This window comes from Geotrypetes seraphini, chromosome 3 (genome assembly GCF_902459505.1).
Source record: "Geotrypetes seraphini chromosome 3, aGeoSer1.1, whole genome shotgun sequence".
NCBI lineage: Eukaryota > Metazoa > Chordata > Amphibia > Gymnophiona > Dermophiidae > Geotrypetes > Geotrypetes seraphini.
In genome coordinates, this window is record NC_047086.1 from 266,786,102 (window position 1) to 266,806,042 (window position 19,941).

The 19,941-nt window shown below is 44.2% G+C and overlaps 1 protein-coding gene across 7 annotated transcripts in view; it reads right to left on the reverse strand.

Annotated features, from left to right (window-relative positions):
• The window catches only part of ARID4B (AT-rich interaction domain 4B), an 852,780-nt gene that overhangs the window by 752,037 nt on the left and 80,802 nt on the right, over positions 1-19,941 (reverse strand). For all 7 annotated transcript variants that reach the window (XM_033937320.1, XM_033937318.1, XM_033937319.1 and 4 more), the window contains exon 3: positions 6,117-6,227. In XM_033937320.1, coding sequence (XP_033793211.1) covers positions 6,117-6,227 — 111 coding nt within the window. The remainder of the gene's footprint in view (positions 1-6,116; positions 6,228-19,941) is intronic.

Here is a 19,941-nt window from a genome sequence, read left to right on the forward strand (position 1 = left end):
ATGGAGCAGCTAGATCAGGAACCGATAAGAGGTGAAGCAATTCTCGATCTAGTTCTTAGTGGAGGGAGGGAGGTAATGGTGCTTGATAACAGTGATCATAAAATAATCACATTTGATATAATCCCTGGAATAAGTTTACACAGGATATCTAATACATCAGCACTTAATTTTAAAAAAGGAGTCATGGGGAGAATGGTAAAAAAGAAATTTAGAGGTGCAGCTGCAAAGGTCAAAAATATACATCAGGAGAGGATGTTATTTAAAAGCAGTTTTTTGCTCAGTTGATAATGCAAGGATCCGCTTCCGGAATGTTCACAGAAGAAACCATCATTGTAGTCCCTAAACTAGGGAAGGATCCTTTGCATGTTACTAACTACAGGCCGCTATCTATGATTAATGTAGATGCCAAAATATTTGCCAAGATACTTGCAACCAGATTGCAACGAGTCATTTTGCACCTGATCACTATAGATCAAACTGGATTTATTAATGGAAGGCTCTCCTTCAACAATTCCTGTACACTACTGAACATAGTTGCGGCATGCCAATCCTCTGGCTCTAGACTTGCACTTCTGGGTTTAGATGCTGAAAAAGCTTTTGAAAGGGTAGAATGGCCTTTTATCTTTGCTACTCTACGCAAGTTTAATATTCCTACTCAATTTATTAATATGATTGCTGTATTATATGAATATCTATTAATGACCTCCTTTCTGACATCTTTAAACCTACAAGAGGAACACATCAAGGATGTCCTCTGTCTCCATTACTTTTTAATTTAGCATTGAACTTGTGGCCATCAGGACTCATCCAGCCATTATTGGTTTCAGATACAATAGTGGTGAAATTAAGCTCTCTGCTTATATGCAGATGACATCACGCTTTATATGAATCCATTCCCCAAGTCATCAAAATAATTCAGCAATATGCGGACATGTCTGGATACAAATTGAACATCAACAAATCAGAGTTAACGCCTTTAAACTGCACTGAAGACAAACAATCTATTGTATCCTTTGGTTTCATCTGGAACATATGCAATTGAAATATTTAGGTCTTATTATAGGCCCAACTTTAAAGGATATTGAACGACTAAACACAGAGTATTTATTAACTCTGATAAAAGACCTAACACATAGATGGTCACCTCTAAAAATTACCTGGTGGGGTTGACTTGCTACCATTAATGATTACCATTAATTAATTAGATGATCCAACCAAAGATTAATTTTGTGCTAAGCACGCTGCCCTATCTTTTAAACAAAAGAACATATAATAAAAATACCATCCTGGAAGCCCAGACTAGATATATTCCATGTATTAAAAAAGGAGGCAGGAAGTGGAATCCCTAGGATAGTAGACTTGGGGGTGGGTAAGTAGAGTGGGCAGACCTGATGGGCTATGGCCCTTATCTGCCGTAATCTTCTATGTTTCTATGTTTCTAAAGGAGCTTGCCAGAACGCCATTGAGTCTTTTTTGCCTTACTAATGGTAAAACAGAAATCGAAGACCCGGGTCTTTCCTTCTGATTCCGGGTCACAACCGCTCTTAACAAGCCCGATGGATGCTTTTGTTGAGCGAGGGCCTAAAGAAGAGCCGGAAGAGAAGACCTCGGCTCGGAGGGAGAGCATGTCGGAGAGCTCTCTAACCTCTCTCGAGGCAGCTAGCCTCTCTCAGGAAGAGTTGAGAACGCCAGTGCGGCCACTCTCCCGACTAATGCTGCAGAGCACAGGGAGCGAGGGGAGTTCAGCAGCAGTCTCGAGGGCTGTGAAGAGGAGATCGAAGAACTAGCAGTGTGGAGGATTTCAGCTGCTTCAATAATGCAACTGCCACCGAGTGTTCCCTTGGAATTGGCAGAAGGTACTAAGAGACCCACGTTGGACACTTTGCCCTTAGGTACGGTGAAAGATAAAGATTTGGGTTTTAAAATTGTAATAGCTCCATTGCAGAAGCCCCCAGTTAAAGACTTAAATTCTATTTGGGAAGCTATTTCAACATTACAATTATCTCTGGGATCTCAATTGCAAGTGCTGGCTACAAATTGCTCTGGAATGCTATCGGAGACAGCAGCACTGCAAAATAGAGTGGATAAATTAGAGAATATAGTCATGGAAAAGGGGAAAAAATGTGGAATCTTTGGGAGCACAAAACCAGCTCCTGATGAGAGAAAATGGCAACATTAATTTTAAATTGGAAATATTAGAAAATACAAGAAAACAGAATTTAAGATTGATTAACTTTCCTAAATCATCTTCTATCTCAACTCTGGATATGTTTAAAAGGTATCTTCTGGAGATTCTGAAGGTACCACAAAATTATTTTCCGCCTATTACAAAGATTTATTATATTTCCTTGGGAAAGAAGAAAACTTCGGAAGAACAACAAGAACCAGCAATGGACTTACTGGACTTAACAAATTTATTAGAGTCATCGGGAATAGAACAACTCACTGTAGCTACACTTTTTGTCTAGTTAGCATTAGACTCAGATAGAGATTGGCTTCAAAAGATGTTCTTTAAACATAAAGATGTACTGTTTTGAATCAAAAAATTAGAATGTATCCAGACGTACAACACAAAAAAAGAGAAAACAGTTTTTGCTTTTGAGACCCCAGGTCTTAAAACTGGGAGCTACTTTCGTGTTAAGGTATCCTTGTAAATGTTTGGTTAACTATAATGGAGCTAGGTATATTTTCTTTGACTCATCACAATTATCTAGATTTATTGTTGAGAAAGATGTGGTAACAGCAAGTACCCCTACCAATAGACAAGAATAAGCTCGTAATTAATTTTAGGCCCACTTCAGGATGTCCACTAGGTTTCCAATGGATTTATTTATCTTAATGTTTCTCTGATTTATTTCTAAATCTCCTCCTTCAATTATTGTGGACTAACAAGCAGTTAACATATGTTTAGATTTCTATACTATATTTTTTCCTACTTATATTTCCATGGAAACTGTTGATTTAATGATGGATTCTGTTATTATAGAAATATATGAAACTTAATATGAAACTTAATATGAAACTTAATATGGGCAGTTGCTGGGCATCATCAAGAGGGGCATATCAACCAGGACGCGGGAAGTCATCATGCCGCTGTATCGAGCGATGGTGCGCCCACATCTGGAATACTGCGTTCAATATTGGTCGCCGCACCTCAAGAAGGACATGGCAGTTCTTGAGAGAGTCCAAAGGAGGGCAACGAAACTGGTAAGAGGGCTGGAAAACTGCCCATATGCTGAGAGGCTGGATAAACTGGGGCTCTTCTCTCTGGAAAAGAGGAGGCTCAGGGGGGATATGATAGAGACCTTCAAAATACTTAGGGGCATAGAGAGGGTGGACAGGGACAGGTTCTTCAGACTAAAAGGGACGACAGGTACGAGGGGGCACTCAGAGAAACTGAAGGGAGATAGGTTCAAATCAAATGCAAGGAAGTTTTTCTTCACCCAAAGGGTCGTGGACAAATGGAATGCACTCCCGGAGGAAGTGATCCGGCAGAGTACAGTACAGGGATTCAAACAGGGATTGGACAGATTCCTGAGGGAAAAGGGGATCGTGGGGTACTGAGGGAGGTGCTGGGGTGTTGCATAAGTATAGACAGCTCACCAGGTCGTGCAGGTGCAAGGCCGGAGGGTTAGGACATTGATGGGAAGATAGGACTTCGATGAGAAACCTAGGGGGAAAGGGGGCCCCTTCTGGTGATTAAGGCAGGTCATGACCTGTTGGGCCGCCGCGGGGGCGGACTGCTGGGCGGGATGGACCTCTGGTCTGACCCGGCAGAGGCATTGCTTATGTTCTTATGTTATGTTCTTATGTACTCAATCTGTAACATTTATAATCATTGTAAACCGCATAGAACTTCACGGTCCTGCGGTATATAAACTGTTATTATTATTAAGCATCTTTCTAATATCCACTGTCTCCTTTTCTACCTATTTGGCCACATTAAGTTCATGACATACGATCACACCCAAGTCACACTCCTCTTTTGTGACCTGGAGTAGAAATTAAGAACATAAGCATAGCCATACTGGGTCAAACAAATAGTCCATCTAGCCCAGTATGCTGTTTCCACAGAGGTCAATTCAGGTCACAAGTCCCTGGCAAGAATCCAAAGAGCAGCAACATTCCATGCTCCCAATCCAGGACAAGCCGTGGCTTCCCCCATGACAGAGCGCAGTAGTAAATGGAATTTGCTCAGAGGAAAGAAAGGTGAATCGCTACTAGGGCTTGCTCTGTTCAATGTATCTGTGAGCGATATTTCTGAAGGTTTTGAAGGAAAAGTGTGTCTTTTTGCAGATGACACCACGATTAGCAACAGAGTGGCTACCCCAGAGGGAACAGAAAACATGACAAGAAATCTGCAAACGTTAGAAAAATGGGTTTAATGTTTGGTAGTTAAAATTTAATGCAAAGAAGTTCAGAGTGATGCATTTGGGAAGTAAAACCCAGTTTTAACCTGTTTAGCATCGGGCTGGGAGAGAGACCTTGGTGTGAGTGTTTGAAGACCTCAAGGCTGTGAAAAAAATACGGCAAAGCAGTGGCCATAGCCAGAAGAAAGTTGGACTGCCCAGAGAGAGGAATTCTTAGCAGAGAAAGGGAGGTGTTAACGCTCCTGCACTAGTCATTGGTGAGGCCCCACTTGAAATATTGTGTTCATTTCTGGAGGTCGTATCTTGCTAAGGATGTGAGAAGACCTGAAGTGGTCCGAGGAAGGTGATGAAAATTATACTGGGATTGAGGCTCAAATACCTGTCTGTATACCTTTGATGAACCAGGACGAACGCCAGGTAGTTCTGTTTCTCACAACGAGTGGTGGGCGCTTGGAATTCTCTTCCTGAGGATGTTGTGGCGGAGACTACTCTTCGGGGTTTCAAGCACAAGTTGGATACACACCTTCTTGCAAATCATATTGAGGGATATGGTAATTTCAGGTTTTCATAATAGAGAACCTAAACGGGCCGCCGCGAGAGCGGATCGCCAGACTTGATGGACCTCGGTCTGATCCGGTGAAGGCATTTCTTATGTTCTTATGTTCTTAATAAAGAATTATTGATATAAAAAAGGAGGCAGAAAGATCAAAACGGCAGCCAGTGTCATTAACAAGTGAGGTGAAGGGAGCTATTAGTGCTAAAAGAGAATCCTTCAGAAAGTGGAAGAAGGATCTGACAGAAAATAATTGTAAACAGCACAAGGAATGTCAAGTCAAATGCAAGGTGCTAATAAAAGGGGAAGAGAGACCTTGAAAACAAGATTGCACTAGAAGCAAAAATCACACAGTAAAAACTTTTTTAAATATATTAAAAGCAAGAAGCCGTGAAGACCACTAGACAACCGAGGGATAAAAGGGGCTCTCAGGGAAGACAAAGCCATAGCAGAGAAATGAAATAAATTCTTTGCTTCAGTCCTAACTGAGGATGACATGGGGGAGTTATTGGCGACAGAAACTGTATTCAATTCTGATGAATCAGAATAACTCAAACAAATCTCTGTAACGCTGGATGATGTAATAGATCAATTTGAAAAACTGAACAGTAGCAAAGTACCTGGACCAGATGGTATGCATCCCAGAGTGCTGATAGAATTGAAAAATGAACCTGCAGAGCTATTTTTAGTAATTTGTAATTTTTCTTTAAAATCCAGCATAGTATTGGAAGACTGGACGATGGTCAACATGATGTTGATTTTTTAAAAGGTTTCCAGAGATGATCCGAGAAATTATAGACCGGCGAGTCTGACATTGGTGCCAGGCAAAATGGTAGAAATTATTATACAAAATAAAATGACAGAACAAATAAATAAACGTGGATTAATGAGAGAAAGTCAGCATGGATTTACTCAAGGGAAATCTTGCCTCACCAATCTACTGCATTTCATTTGAAGGGCTGAGTCAGATGATGCACCAGATGATTTCTTGTATGTTCTATGCCATTGGTTTCTATTAAAGTGTGGTTCGTTTGAAGACCAGGCTCACACTGCTCTTTTCTTTAGATTTAAAACTGTTAATACATCACTCTATTCAACTTAATTTACTAACAGAAAACTTAAGTGCATAAAGAATTTACAAATGAATTCAACTCAGAGAATAAATGCAATTTAAACAGAAACTCAATGAATACCTTAACTTTGACAATTCTTTTTGTTGTCTTGATCTTTGCTTCACAGAAAGCACCTCTGTATTTAGCACTCACGTCAGTGCCCACTGTTAGATAGGGAGGTTCATCAATGGCCTAGAAATGGAATACAACTTAACTTTAATCCTTTAAAACATTAGGCTTAATGAACAGCAATCTGTCTATTTGGGCATGCAAGCACAAGATTAGACAACTCAAACTTAATACAACGATGTACGATTCAACACCAGAAAGAGAAGCAGCATCACTTAAACTGATCTACACACATGGACAGCTCTTTTGGAAGATAAGAATGAGGGGAACAGACAGGAGGCTTCTTGAATTGAAAGTACCTTATGGTTTCACTCTATATATTCTTTCAATAAGTTAAGTGTTTTCTTATAGTAATGGCATTACTATAAAAAAACACTTAACTAAATTATATTCATATCCCTTTCCTTCACTCACAGTATCAAATCGTCTCATTTGGTTTTAAAATTGACAATATGTCCTCTTTTTCTCCTTGCAACCTTATCTCCCTCCCTTCAATATTCGCTCTCACTGGAAATTTAAAACATTCAAATTATAAAATTCTCTCTCAAAGAAAAGAATAATGTCTTTTAATGACTGAAATTTCATTAATTAAACATCTTGGATTCACTAGAGGTAGGTTTTGTCAGACAAATCTCATCATAAACATCTTGGATTCACTAGAGGTAGGTCTTGTCAGACAAATCTCATCAATTTCTTTAACTGGGTGACCAGAGAATTGGATAGAGGATGTGCGCTAGATGTGGTGTATTTAGATTACCAAAGCCTTTGACAGTGTTCCACACAGACGCCTAATAAATAAACTGAGTGCCCTTGGGTTGGGTCCCAAAGTGATGGGCTGGGTCAAGAACTGGTTGAGTGGAAGGAGACAGAGGGTAGTGATCACTGGAAATCGCTCTGAGGAAAGGGATGTTACCAGTGGTGTACCTCAAGGTTCTGTTCTTGGGCCTGTTCTTTTTAACATTTTTATAAACGATATTGCTGAAGGGTTGTCGGGTAAGATTTGCCTCTTTGCGGATGATACCAAAATCTGCAATAGAGTAGACACGCTGGATGGTGTGAATAAAGACCTGGCGAAGCTTGAAGAATGGTCTGAAATTTTGCAGCTAAAATTTAATGCTAAGAAATGCAAGGTCATGCATTTGGGCTGCAAAAACCCAAGGGAACAGTACAGATTAGGGAGTGAAGAGCTTATGTGCATGACAGAAGAGCAGGACTTGGGTGTGAAAGTATGTGATGATCTTAAGGTGGCCAAACAGGTTGAAAAGGTGACGGCGAAAGCTAGAAGTATGCTAGGTTGCATAGGGAGAGGTATAGCTAGTAGGAAAAAGGAGGTATTGATGCCCCTGTATAAGACTTTGGTGAGACCTCATTTAGAATAATGTGTACAATTCTGGAGGCCGCACCTTCAAAAAGATATAGAAAGGATGGAGTCGGTCCAGAAGAAAGCTACTAAAATGGTATGTGGTCTTCATAATAAGGCTTGTGGGGACAGACAAAGATCTCAATTTGTATACTTTGGGGGAAAGGCGGGAGAGGGGAGATATGATAGACATTTAAATCTCAAAAATATATTAAATGTTATTAGCCTAGTGATGTAGCTACCCACTGAAGCACATTTACTAATAGTCAGTGTTCTCCCTAGCGTGTTCCAGGCGGGCGCATCGCCCAGCTACTTTAAGTGAGCACCCGGCTGCCATTTTGCAGCTGCAGAGACCGCGCCGGACCAGTTCCGGGATGTGACATCGGACTCGCGACTCGGCGGTGGTTCGCGCATGAATTGTCAAGTGCTTGCTTCTTCCGGTTTGCCTGCACCCCGTATTTGAAGGTGAACTTACCTTTCCTGCCGGGTCTGGGTAAAACCAGGATTTGCAGGATTTCCAGGATCCTCATAGACTTGTATTGAGATCCTGGTAAAATTGCAGGATTTGCAGGATTTCACGGATTTTCCAGGATCCTGGTCCATCTTAACAGCAGACCTCCTCTTTTTTTGATTGCAACAGCTGCTGCTATGCATTTACTGGAGTCCCCTACAATGCCGTCTTCTCCTTCTCTGCCGGTCCCGCCCCTTATGACACGCTCTTCTCTTCCCGTGTGGGCAGACCGGCAGAGAAGAAGACGTCAACGCGGGGACTCCCTTTAGTTTACAATGACAACCAGACGGGAATAAAAATAGGCTTACAACTCCGTCTTCTCCTTCTCTATCGGTCCCACCCCTTATGACATTTTCTTCTCTTCCTGTGTGGGCGGACCGGCAGAGAAGACGTCAATGCGGGGACTCACTGCAGAATGACAACTAGAGGGGCAGTAAAATAGGCTACCTGCAGAGTGACAACAGAGGGACAGTAAAAAAATAGGCTATAACTTATCACACAGAGGGGAAAAAAAAGAACAGCAATACTTTGGATTTAGAATTTCAGTAACCTGGTCAACCTTATTGAAACTAATAATTCAGATTTATTCAATTTTTTATACTGTTCACCCAGGGGAGCTCTGAATGGTTTATATCAGGGGTGCCCAAATGGTCGATCGTAATCGACCAGTAGATCGCAAAGGCAACGCGAGTCGATTGCGTTGCCTTTGCGATCTTTTTCTCCCTGCTGCTTCTCCAAGCCAGGCCTGGTGTGTACAAGCGCCGGACTCACAAGACTTCACCAACGACGTCAATTCTGACGTTGGAGAAGAAGTTCTGGGCCAGCCAATCGCTGCCTGGCTGGCCTGGAACATCCTCCCCAACGTTAGAATTGACATCAGAGGTGAAATCTTGTGGGCCCGGCGCTTGTACACGCCAGGCCTGCCTTGGAGAAGCAGCAGGGAGAAAAAGATCGCAAAGGCAACGCCAGGCCTGGCTCGGGGAAGCAGCATGGAGAAATCGCGTTGGTGGTTTGGGGGTGGGGATAGGAAAAGAATCGGGGAAGTGGAGAAATTGGCACGATGGCAGGGGGACAGAGAAAGAAAGGCAGAAATAAAGAGAAGGGCAGGGAAAGAGAGAAAGAAAGGTATGCAGGCAGGGGGAGAGAGAAAGAAATAAATAAATATTGGCTTTACAGAAGAAGGAAGTGCAACCAGAGGCTCATGAAATCACCAGACAAAAAGGTAGGAAAATGATTTTATTTTCAATTTAGTGATCAAAATGTGTCCGTTTTGAGAATTTATATCTGCTGCCTATATTTTGCACTGTGGCCCCCTTTTACTAAACCGTAATAGCAGTTTTTAGCGCAGGGAGCCTATGAGCATCGAGAGCAGCGCAAAGCATTCAGTGCAGTTCCCTGTGCTAAAAAACGCTATTGCGGTTTAGTAAAAGGGGAGGGGGTATATTTGTCTATTTTTGTATAGTTGTTACTGAGGTGACATTGCATATTTTAAAGTCATCTGCCTTGACCTCTGAAAAAAATTCCGAATTCAAATGATAATTAACATTTTCTCTGTGTACAGTTTGTTTTGTGTTTTTAAAAAAAATTTATTGTTGGTAGATCATTTTGACTTGGTCATTTTAAAAGTAGCTTGCAAGCCAAAAAAGTGTGGGCACCCCTGGTTTACATGAATTTATTCAGGTACTCAAGCATTTTTTCCTGCATGTCCTGGTTGGGCTCACAATCAATCTAATATACCTGGGGCAATGGGAGGGGGGATTAAGAGACTATCCAAGGGTCACAAGGAGCAGCCTGGGTTTGTACCCACAACCTCAACGTGCTGAGGCTGTAGATTTAACCACAGTGCAACACGCTCCCCTAGGCAAGTTAATGTTACTGTCTTTTAAACAGTGCAGCAGGATGTAGCTCCTCCTCCTTCCATTAATATTTCTAAACCTGCAGCAGGAGAAGATCAACACCTTCTGGATGGACTAAAGTGTGACACTGTTGAAAAGGTGGAATCTGTCTTCTACCAGAAAATGCTTGGGTTCAAAATTAACATGAATCCAAAGTGCACTATAGATTATTGTCCTCTCCCCATGTTTTTTGGACATGAGTTTTTCAACTTTAACCCAGAATGTAAATTAACTTCAGACATCCTGTAAAAGAAGTGCAAAACGCATCTGCCTGCAGTTACATCAGCTGCAACACGGTTTTGCTTTTTGTGTGGCTTTGAGGGATACCTGACTGTAGGGTTATGAGACATCCAGGTTTCCCCAGAAATTCCCTCCTTTTGAGGACGTCTGGAGATCCGGATGGCTTTTGAAAACCCGACAAGCAGTGTGGGCAGGGTTAGGGTGGGATTGGCAGCGGGATTGGGACATGATAAGAACATAAGAACATAAGAAGTTGCCTCCGCTGAGGCAGACCATAGGTCCATCCTGCTCAGCGGTCCGCTCCCGCGGCGGCCCATCAGGCCCATTGCCTGAGCAATGGTCTATACCTATCTATACCCCCCAATCCCTTTTTCATCTAGGAATCTATCCAAACCTTCTTTGAAACCATTTAATGTTTTCTTGTCTATAACAGCCTCTGGAAGCGCGTTCCATGTGTCCACCACCCTCTGAGTGAAAAAGAACTTCCTAGCGTTTGTTCTAAACCTTTCCCCTTTCAATTTCTCCCAATGCCCCCTTGTGCTTGTGGTGCCCCTTAATTTGAAAAATCTGTCCCTGTCTACTTTTTCTATGCCATTCAGGATCTTGAAGGTTTCTATCATGTCTCCTCTAAGTCTTCACTTTTCCAGGGAGAAAAGTCCCAACTGCTTCAATCTGTCGGTATATGGGAGATTTTCCATTCCCTTTATCAGTTTGGTTGCTCTTCTTTGTACTCCCTCAAGTACTGCCATGTCTTTCTTGAGGTACGGCGACCAGTACTGGACACAGTACTCCAGATGCGGCCGTACCATTGCACGATACAGCGGCATGATGACTTCCTTCGTCCTGGTCGTAATACCCTTCTTAATGATACCCAGCATTCTGTTTGCTTTCCTAGAGGCTGTGGCGCATTGCGCCGATGCCTTCAGTGTTGCGTCTACCATCACTCCCAGGTCTCTCTCCAGGTTACTAACCCCTAGTGGTGTTCCCCCCATTTTGTATGTATGATGGGACAGGAATGGGTGGAACTGGGTGGGTCTAGGGAGTCCAGATTTCCAAATGGGTAATCTGGTAACCCTACCTGAGTACACCTCAGCCCTCTCATTCTGGCTTTAGCAGTGCCACCTGGCCTCAAGTTTCAAGTTTCAAGTTTATTAGGTGACTTGATTAATCGCTTAATCAAATTTCTAAGCGATGTACACATTAAAATTTACATTTGTTAGGGAGCAATACAATACATACAAATACTTAAATAAGACTAAATTGTACTCAGTTTAACATATTCTAAACATTGGGTAAGGAGGGATGAAATACAATTCATAAAGTAAAGAAGAAACATTAAGGGAAGATACAAAAGGGTAATAAATAACAAAGGTATAACAAAGTAAAATGGAGTGATAAGATAATAAAATTAGGTTGCGAAGGCATCTTTAAAAAGGAAGGTTTTTAAGCTACTTTTAAATTTCCCAAATTCCTTCTCCTCCCTTAAAGAAATAGGGAGGGCATTCCAAGTCTGTGGTGCTGTACATGAAAAGATAAATTGTCGTCTCGTATTAATAATTTTCAGTGAGGGAATAGACAGTAAGTTTTGCTCGTTAGATCTTAAAATTCTCCTTGCAGAATATGGAATAAGTAACTTAAATAAAAATGCAGGGGTCATATTATATAGGGTTTTAAAGATGATTATACACAGTTTATAAGTAATTCTGTGAATGACTGGGAGCCAGTGAGCATTTTTGAGAAGTGGTGTTACATGATCAAATTTTTTGGACTTGGTTATTAGTTTAATTGATGCATTTTGTACTCCTTTAAATAGTATCAAAAATTGGTTGACAGAACATGCTGGGAGTAAGAGCAGACTGCCCTCTTAAACATAGAGGGCTAGGGCAAGGTGCACAATATTCCGTACCAGGATATTGCAATTCTGACCCCAGGAAGGGCAGCATCTATCTGGTTTCAGAACCCTAAACCACCTATAAGGCAGAAAACATCCATTCCATGCACACTATCCCCATCAGAAGCACAGGATATGCCAGGATGTGTCAGGATGTGCAGGATTTCCAGGATATCCAGAATCTAGCAGGATCTGTCAGGATCCTGTAATTCTGACCCCAGGAAGTGCTGCATCTCTCTGATTTCAGCACCCTCAACCACCTATAAGGCAGAAAACATCCATTCCATGCACTTTCCCCATCAGAAGCACAGGATATGCCAGGATGTGTCAGGATGTACCAGGATCCTGCAATTCTGACCCCAGGAAGGGCTGCATCTACCGTATTTTCACGCATATAACGCTCGCGTTATACGTGTTTTTACAAACCGTGCATAACCTTGCGCGGTATATAAAATTTTTTTTACATAGTTCCCACCTCGCCCGACGCCCGATTCATCATCCGGAAGGACCGCTCGCACTCCCACCCCGATGGACCACTCGCACTCCCACCCGAAGAACCGCTCGCACCCCCACAGTCTCCCCCCCTCCCCCATGGAGAAGCTGTCTACCTTGTTTCCGGATGCCAGTGAGCCCAGCTGTTTCCTCTGACGGCGGTCCTGCCCCTTCTCTGAGCCCTGCTGCGCTGCTTCCTCTTCCGGCGGTCCCGCCCTTTCTCTGACGTCAGAGAAAGGGCGGGATCGCCGGAAGAGGAAGCAGCGTAGCGCAGGGCTCAGAGAAGCGGCAGGACTGCCGGCAGAGGAAACAGCTGGGCTTACTGGCATCCGGAAACAAGGTAGACAGCTTCTCCATGGGGGAGGGGGGGGAGGCTGTGGGGGTGCAAGCGGTCCATCGGGGTGGAAGTGTGAGCGGTGGGGGTGCGAGCGGTCCTTCCGGATGATGAATCGGGCGTCGGGGGGGGGGGCATCAGGCTTTCAGGATGGGGACAGGACTTCAAGGGGGGACAGGACTTCAAGGGGGGACAGGCAGACCTTCAAGGGGGGACAGGACTTCAAGGGGGGACAGGACATCAAGGGGGGACAGGACTTCAAGGGGGGACAGGCAGGACTTCAAGGGGGGACAGGACTTCAAGGGGGGACAGGCAGACCGAAGGGAGTGAAAAAGCTATAAAATAAACCCACCAGCGTGTCAATGTGTTGAGAGGAAGAGATGTTCTGGGAAATTCTGCTGAGAAAACTCCGGGTCCATTTCCACCCCCCAGTTACCATAGTCCACTCCACTGAACTGGTTCACACACTGAGTGGTGTTGTGCCTGCGTAGTTGTTTTGGAATCTCTTCTAGTGGTTTGTCAGTATCTCCTTGTGGTCCAAGGAAGGAAACTTTGTTAACCTTAGCATTGACCTTCAGAATATATTTGTGTGGCATTAGGCTATGTAGTGATCGAAAGAAAAAAACAGACCTTTGCACATTTTTGCACTATATGGTGGGTGTATGAGGAGATTCACATTTCCTGCACAGCTAAGTCCTTGTGAAGTTACCTTGTTCTTTCTGTATTTGACATCTAGCAAGGTCTCTGTTTGGAAGGAAAGATTTAAGTTATGGTAAAAGCAGATAGCGTTGCTGGTTTTAAAAAGGTTTGGACAAATTCCTGGAGGAAAAGTCCATAGTCTGTTATTAAGACATGGGGGAAGCGTCTGCTTGCCCTGGATCCGTAGCATGGAATGTTTGCTATTCTTTGGGTTTTGACCAGGTATTAGTGACCTGGATTGGCTACCATGAGAATGGGCTACTGGGCATGATGGACCATTGGACTGACCCAGTTAGGCTATTCTTATGTTATGTTCTCATCTGTAGGGGCCTTTGTTTTCACTTCTTATTTTAATGTATTTTTTTCTGGAAACTTATCAGTGTTTTTTTATAATGGGAACAAAAATGGAAGAGAATTACCGTAATGTGTGTGGAATGGGGGTGGTGGTGTTTAACTACCATAATTTCTTCAGCTAAATACCGGTAATTCAATCCACCTCAACCAGACATAGGAGAACTCACGCACCATTCACACACCCTCCAACCAAACACGTGAAAAGAAAAAAACTGTTCATTCTTATAAACAACCGTATAACTTTTAATCTAGAGTTAGTGAGTATGAATTCAGCAAAAAGAACAGAAATTACATGTTCATTCTTATAAACTATAACATTAACCGGTAGATCAAACGAAGTATCGAGGACAAAATAATCTAAATACAGTTACCGTAATTACGGTAAAGTTGTAAATAAACAAAGTTTACAGGTTTATTCAGTCATCATCATCACAGTCATCTGAATCCTTGAATCCATCAAAATCCGAATTGTCATCATCGTCATTAAATAAAGTGAGCACGGCCTGCAGACGATCCTCGTTTATTTCCGAAGTAATATCGTCATCATCGTCATCATCATCGCTGATATCCATGTTGTTGCCTCCTTCCGCTGCACTGGTAGTACCCGTAGTGTCATTGGTTTCATAAACAATGCCCACTTTTCTAAATCCGTTTCGAATGGTATCTGGTGTTATTTTGTCCCATGCTGAAGCCACCCACTTGCAGACTTCTGTGAAAGTTGCCCGCTTCAGCCGCCCCGTGGGTGTGTACTTGTGCATGCCGCTCTGCATCCACTCCTCCCACTCCTTTCTAATAAAAGTCTTGAATGGATGATTCACTGCGATGTCAAGTGGTTGCAGCTTACATGTCAGGCCTCCAGGTATCACAGCGATGTGGGCACGAGTAGAATTAATGTAGGCCTGAACATTTTTTTCTTTGTGGGCAGCCATGGCATCAAAAATTAACAAGGATTTTTTTTGCAAAGAATCCACCCTGTCTTGCCCTAAAGCATTTATCTACCCACAATCTCATTACGTCGCAGTCCATCCATCCCTTCTTGTTGCAGTGCACAACCACACTGGTGGGCAGCTTTTCACAGGGCATAGTGACCCTTTTGAAAATGAGCATGGGCTTTAACTTAACCCCGCTAGCTGAGCAAACAAGAACGACTGTAAAACACGTTCTTTCATGCCCAGTTGTGGTGATGGCAACAGATTTAGTACCTGTGGGGGCTATGGTTCTTGTCGCTGGAATGTCGAATGCCATTGGAATTTCATCCATGTTGATGACGTCCTTTGCAGTGATGCCAAGTTCAGATATTTCTTTGGCGACAAAGTCACGGAAATCAATCAATTTTTGCTGCCAGTCATCTGGAAGTCGCTGGCCAACAGTTGTTCTCATTCTAACTGATAGTCCGTTCCTTTTCATAAATTTTGAGATCCATGTGAAGCCAGCTTTGAAGTCAGGTATTCCTCTTCCATTGGCAAGTAGTTTTGTCTTCATCTGAATCGCAACAGTAGAGACTGATTGATTTTGCTCCCTTCTCGCCAGAATCCACTGCTTCAAGTCATCCTCCAGCTGAGGCCATTTTGGTTTGGCCCCACGATGTGCCCGTTTTCGAGGATTGCATTTCTCCAGTTCCTTCTTATCTTTTCTCCATTCACGCACCGATGTTTCTCCAACATCGAACTCTCTCGCTGCGGCCCGGTTGCCTATTTCCTCAGCTTTCGCAACGACTTGAAGCTTAAAGTCCGCTGTATAAGACTTTCGTCTCATTCCTGCCATTATGGCGGTAAACTTAAATTTAATTGATAAACTCTACTACCGGGTAGATATATGCAGAATACCAATCTGAAGAGATCAAATTAAAATGTGGGCTCTACATGCAGCATTAATCTTTTATAGGCTTACCCAAAGGCTGAGATGCTGTTGTATAGTCAAAATAGTATTCACTGGGCAAATTACAAGGCCAGATAGAGGGGGGCCACAGCCACGTGGTGAAAAGCACACCGCCAGAAAAACCGCCTTGGTGACAGGTCAAAAGCGCGCCCCCACAACCCGGCGCAGAAAACTAAGCGGCAAGCATGCTCAGACCATTGCGCATGCTTACAGAGCTGGGAGCAGGGCAGGGCGAGCGAAAGGAGAGTCGGGGCAGCGCACGGAGAGTCAGGGCAGCGAACGGAAAGTCGGGGCAGCCAGAGGAGAGTCGGGGCAGTGAACGGAAAGTCAGGGCGGGTGAACGGAGAGTCGGGGCAACCAGAGGAGAGTCGGGGCAGCGAACGGAGAGTCGGGGCAGCGAACGGAAAGTCAGGGCAGCCAGAGGAGAGTCGGGGCAGTGAACGGAAAGTCGGGGCGGGTGAACGGAGAGTCGGGGCAACCAGAGGAGAGTCGGGGCAGCGAATGGAAAGTCAGGGCAGCCAGAGGAGAGTCGGGGCAGTGAACGGAAAGTCGGGGCGGGTGAACGGAGAGTTGGGGCAACCAGAGGAGAGTCGGGGCAGCGAACGGAGAGTCGGGGCAGCGAACGGAAAGTTAGGGCAGCCAGAGGAGAGTCGGGGCAGCCAGAGGAGAGTCGGGGCAGCAAACGGAAAGTCAGGGCAGCCAGAGGAGAGTCGGGGCAGCGAACGGAAAGTCAGGGCAGCCAGAGGAGAGTCGGGGCAGCCAGAGGAGAGTCGGGGCAGGTGAACGGAGAGTCAGGGCAGGTGAACGGAGAGTCGGAGCAGCCAGAGGAGCGTCAGGGCAGCGAACGGAAAGTCAGGGCAGCCAGAGGAGAGTCGGGGCAGCCAGAGGAGAGTCGGGGCAGCGAACGGAAAGTCAGGGCAGGTGAACGGAGAGTCGGGGCAGCCAGAGGAGAGTCGGGGCAGCGAACGGAGAGTCGGGGCAGCGAACGGAAAGTCAGGGCAGCCAGAGGAGAGTCAGGGCAGCCAGAGGAGAGTCGGGGCGGCATGCGCAGTATACCCGTGAGCGCGGTATATAAAAATTTCTTTACATAAATTTGTGTTTTCCGCGCGCTATACCCGTGTGCGCGTTTTACACGTGAAAATATGGTATATGATTTCAGCAACCTCAACCACCAATAAGGCAGAAAACATCCATTCCATGCACTCTTTCCCCATCAGAATCACAGGATATGCCAGGATGTGCAGGATCTATCAGGATCCTGCAATTCTGACCCCAGGAAGGGCTGCATCTATCTGATTTCAGCATCCTCAACCATCTATAAGGCAGAAAACATCCATTCCATGCACTCTTTCCCCATCAGAAGCACAGGACCTGCTAGGATCCTGCAATTCTGACATCAAAAAGGGTTGTATACACCTGGATTCTGTATCTTTCACAACCTATAAGTGAGGAAACATCTATTCCCTGCACTCTTTCACCATGAAAAGCATAGGACCTGCTAGAATCTTGCTGGATATGCTAAGGTTCTTTAATCCGAGTCCAGCTGTCTTCCTTCAGCACAGCTAGGGCTGGTATTAGGGGAGGGCATTCATGAAAGCTGCCCAGTGCCCCTCAGCTCCAGGGGGGGCCACAGTGAGGGCATCTCTTCCCTTGATCAAGCAATCTCCCTTCCTTTCCATCACCTTTGTGGGCGCTTTTCAGAATCAGTTTTCTCTCTCTGAGTGGCCCGGATGCTGCAGCCATTCTCACAAGTCGCGCGCGGCTACTCCATAGCTTCTCCTCTGACATATGTCGCCCAGGCGGAAACAGGAAATTGCATCAGAGGAAAAGCTTTGGGGCAGCCATGAGCGACTTGTGAGAATTGCTGCCATGTCCGGACCCCTCTGAGAGAGAGAACTTTGATTCTGAAAAGCGCTTGCCAAGGTGACGGGAAGGGAAAAAGATGGCCTGAGGGGAAGAGTTTGAGTGGAGCTGAAGGGAAGTGGGGAGGTGAGCATACGCTGAAAAGAATTGGAGATAGAAGGTAGAACAGTCACTGGATGGATATGGGGAAGGGAGAGAGGGGAACAGACACTGAAGGGAAGTGGGGAGGAGAGAAAGGGGAGCAGACGCTGAAAGTGGAGAGAGAGGGAACAGACAATGGAAGGAAGTGGGGAGGAGCGAAAGGGGAGCTGACTCTGGATGGGAGGGGAGCAAGAGGGGAACAGAGGCCTGAGCCGCAGGAACCTTTCTCCCCTGAGGCCTAAAGCCGCAGGAACCTTTCTCCCCCACTGAAGCCTAAAGCCACAGGAACATTTCTCCTCCACTGAGGCCTAAAACCACAGGAACATTTCTCCTCCACTGAGGCCTAAAGACACAGAAACATTTCTCTTTCACTGAGGCCTAAAGCCACAGGAACATTTCTCCTCCACTAAGGCCTAAGCCACAGGAACATTTCTCCTCCGAGGCCTAAGCCACAGAAATATCTTTCAAAATCCACCGTAGAATCCAGGAGCTGTGAGAAACCCCTGTAGTCCAGAAAGCACCACATCTAGTAGAGTAAGGGACCTGGGAGGTTTCCAGGTGTTAACTTGAAGAGGGTGAGGTAGGGACGCTGGGAGGGCTCAGGTGTACCTTCAAAGCTGAAACTTGATGGATGTAATCCTACTAGTTTCTGGATTCATCTGCTGTTGATGACGAGGAATATTTTTTTCTTTTTCTTCATTAGGTTTCCCATATTTTTTTTTCATTGTTTTCACTTTTCTTCCTGACAGCGACAATACTTGTGGTGCTTGGTTTATGTCATAACAATTGTTATTTAAAATTTTTGTTAGGATTGCAGGATCCTGAATTGGATACTTTTTAAATTTAATAAAAATATTCTGGCACAAGTGTTGAACCTTAAAAAAGGTTGGAAAATAATTAATGATAATAAACTAATAAAAATAGTACACATTTAATTTTCCCCACCACCAAATTTCCCCGTCCCACCCCACCCCACCCGGCTACTTTTTCATGCCACCCGGCTGGAAAAAATTTCTGGGGAGAACACTGAATAGTAAAGAAAAAGCCTCAACCACATTCAAAAATGTTATCAATTTCAGATGGCAGCCCAATGGGTTATAATCCAGTCTACTTCTGTCTCACAGGCAAAAAACTCCACAAAGTACAAAATGCTACTTTCAAAATGGGTTACCCAACACTATTGTGCACAGGAAAAACAAAAAGGAACAGGAAACCAAGCTTCACTTATCTTCACCAGCTGGAATACTTTCTCACAGACTGTTGTGCTGGGCCTCGCTGCTGATCCTGATGAAATCGCACCTCAGCTAATCCACAACGCTGCAGTGAAGAAAAGCAGTTCTTCCAGCTCCATGAGAACATTGGAAATTTCCCTGACGCAGCCACTTGGTGGCGAAACAAGAGCCTTGTTGGAAGAACTGCTTTTCTTTACCGCAGCGTTGTGGATTAGCTGAGGTGTGATTTCATCAGGATCAGCAGCGGGGCCCAGCACAACAGTCTGTGAGAAAGTATTCCAGCTGGTGAAGATAAGTGAAACTTGGTTTACTATTCCTTTTTGTTTTTCCTGTGCACAATTGTGTTGGGTAACCCATTTTGAAAGTAGCATTTTGTACTTTGTGGAGTTTTTTTTGCCTGTGAGACAGAAGTAGACGGCTTATAACCTATTGGGTTGCTGTCTGAAATTGACAGCATTTTTTATTACAGTTGCAGCTTTTTCTTCACTATTAGTAAATGTGCTTCAGTGGGTAGCTACACCACTAGGCTAATAACATTTGACATATTTTTGAGATTGAATTTTTGTTATTAAATTATTTTTCTTGAAAGACGTTTAAATACCTACTTAATGTAAATACACATGAGTCAAGTCTCTTTCATTTGAAAGGAAACTCTGCAATGAGAGGGCATAGGATGAAGTTAAGAGGTGATAGGCTCTGAAGTAATCTAAGGAAATAAGTTTTTACAGAAAGGGTGGTAGATGCATGGAACAGTCTCCCAGAAAAGGTGGTGGAGACAGAGACTGTGTCTGAATTCAAAAGGGCCTGGGATAGGCACGAGGGATATCTCGGAGAGAGAAAGAATAATGGTTACTGCAGATGGGCAGACTAGATGGGCCATTTGGCCT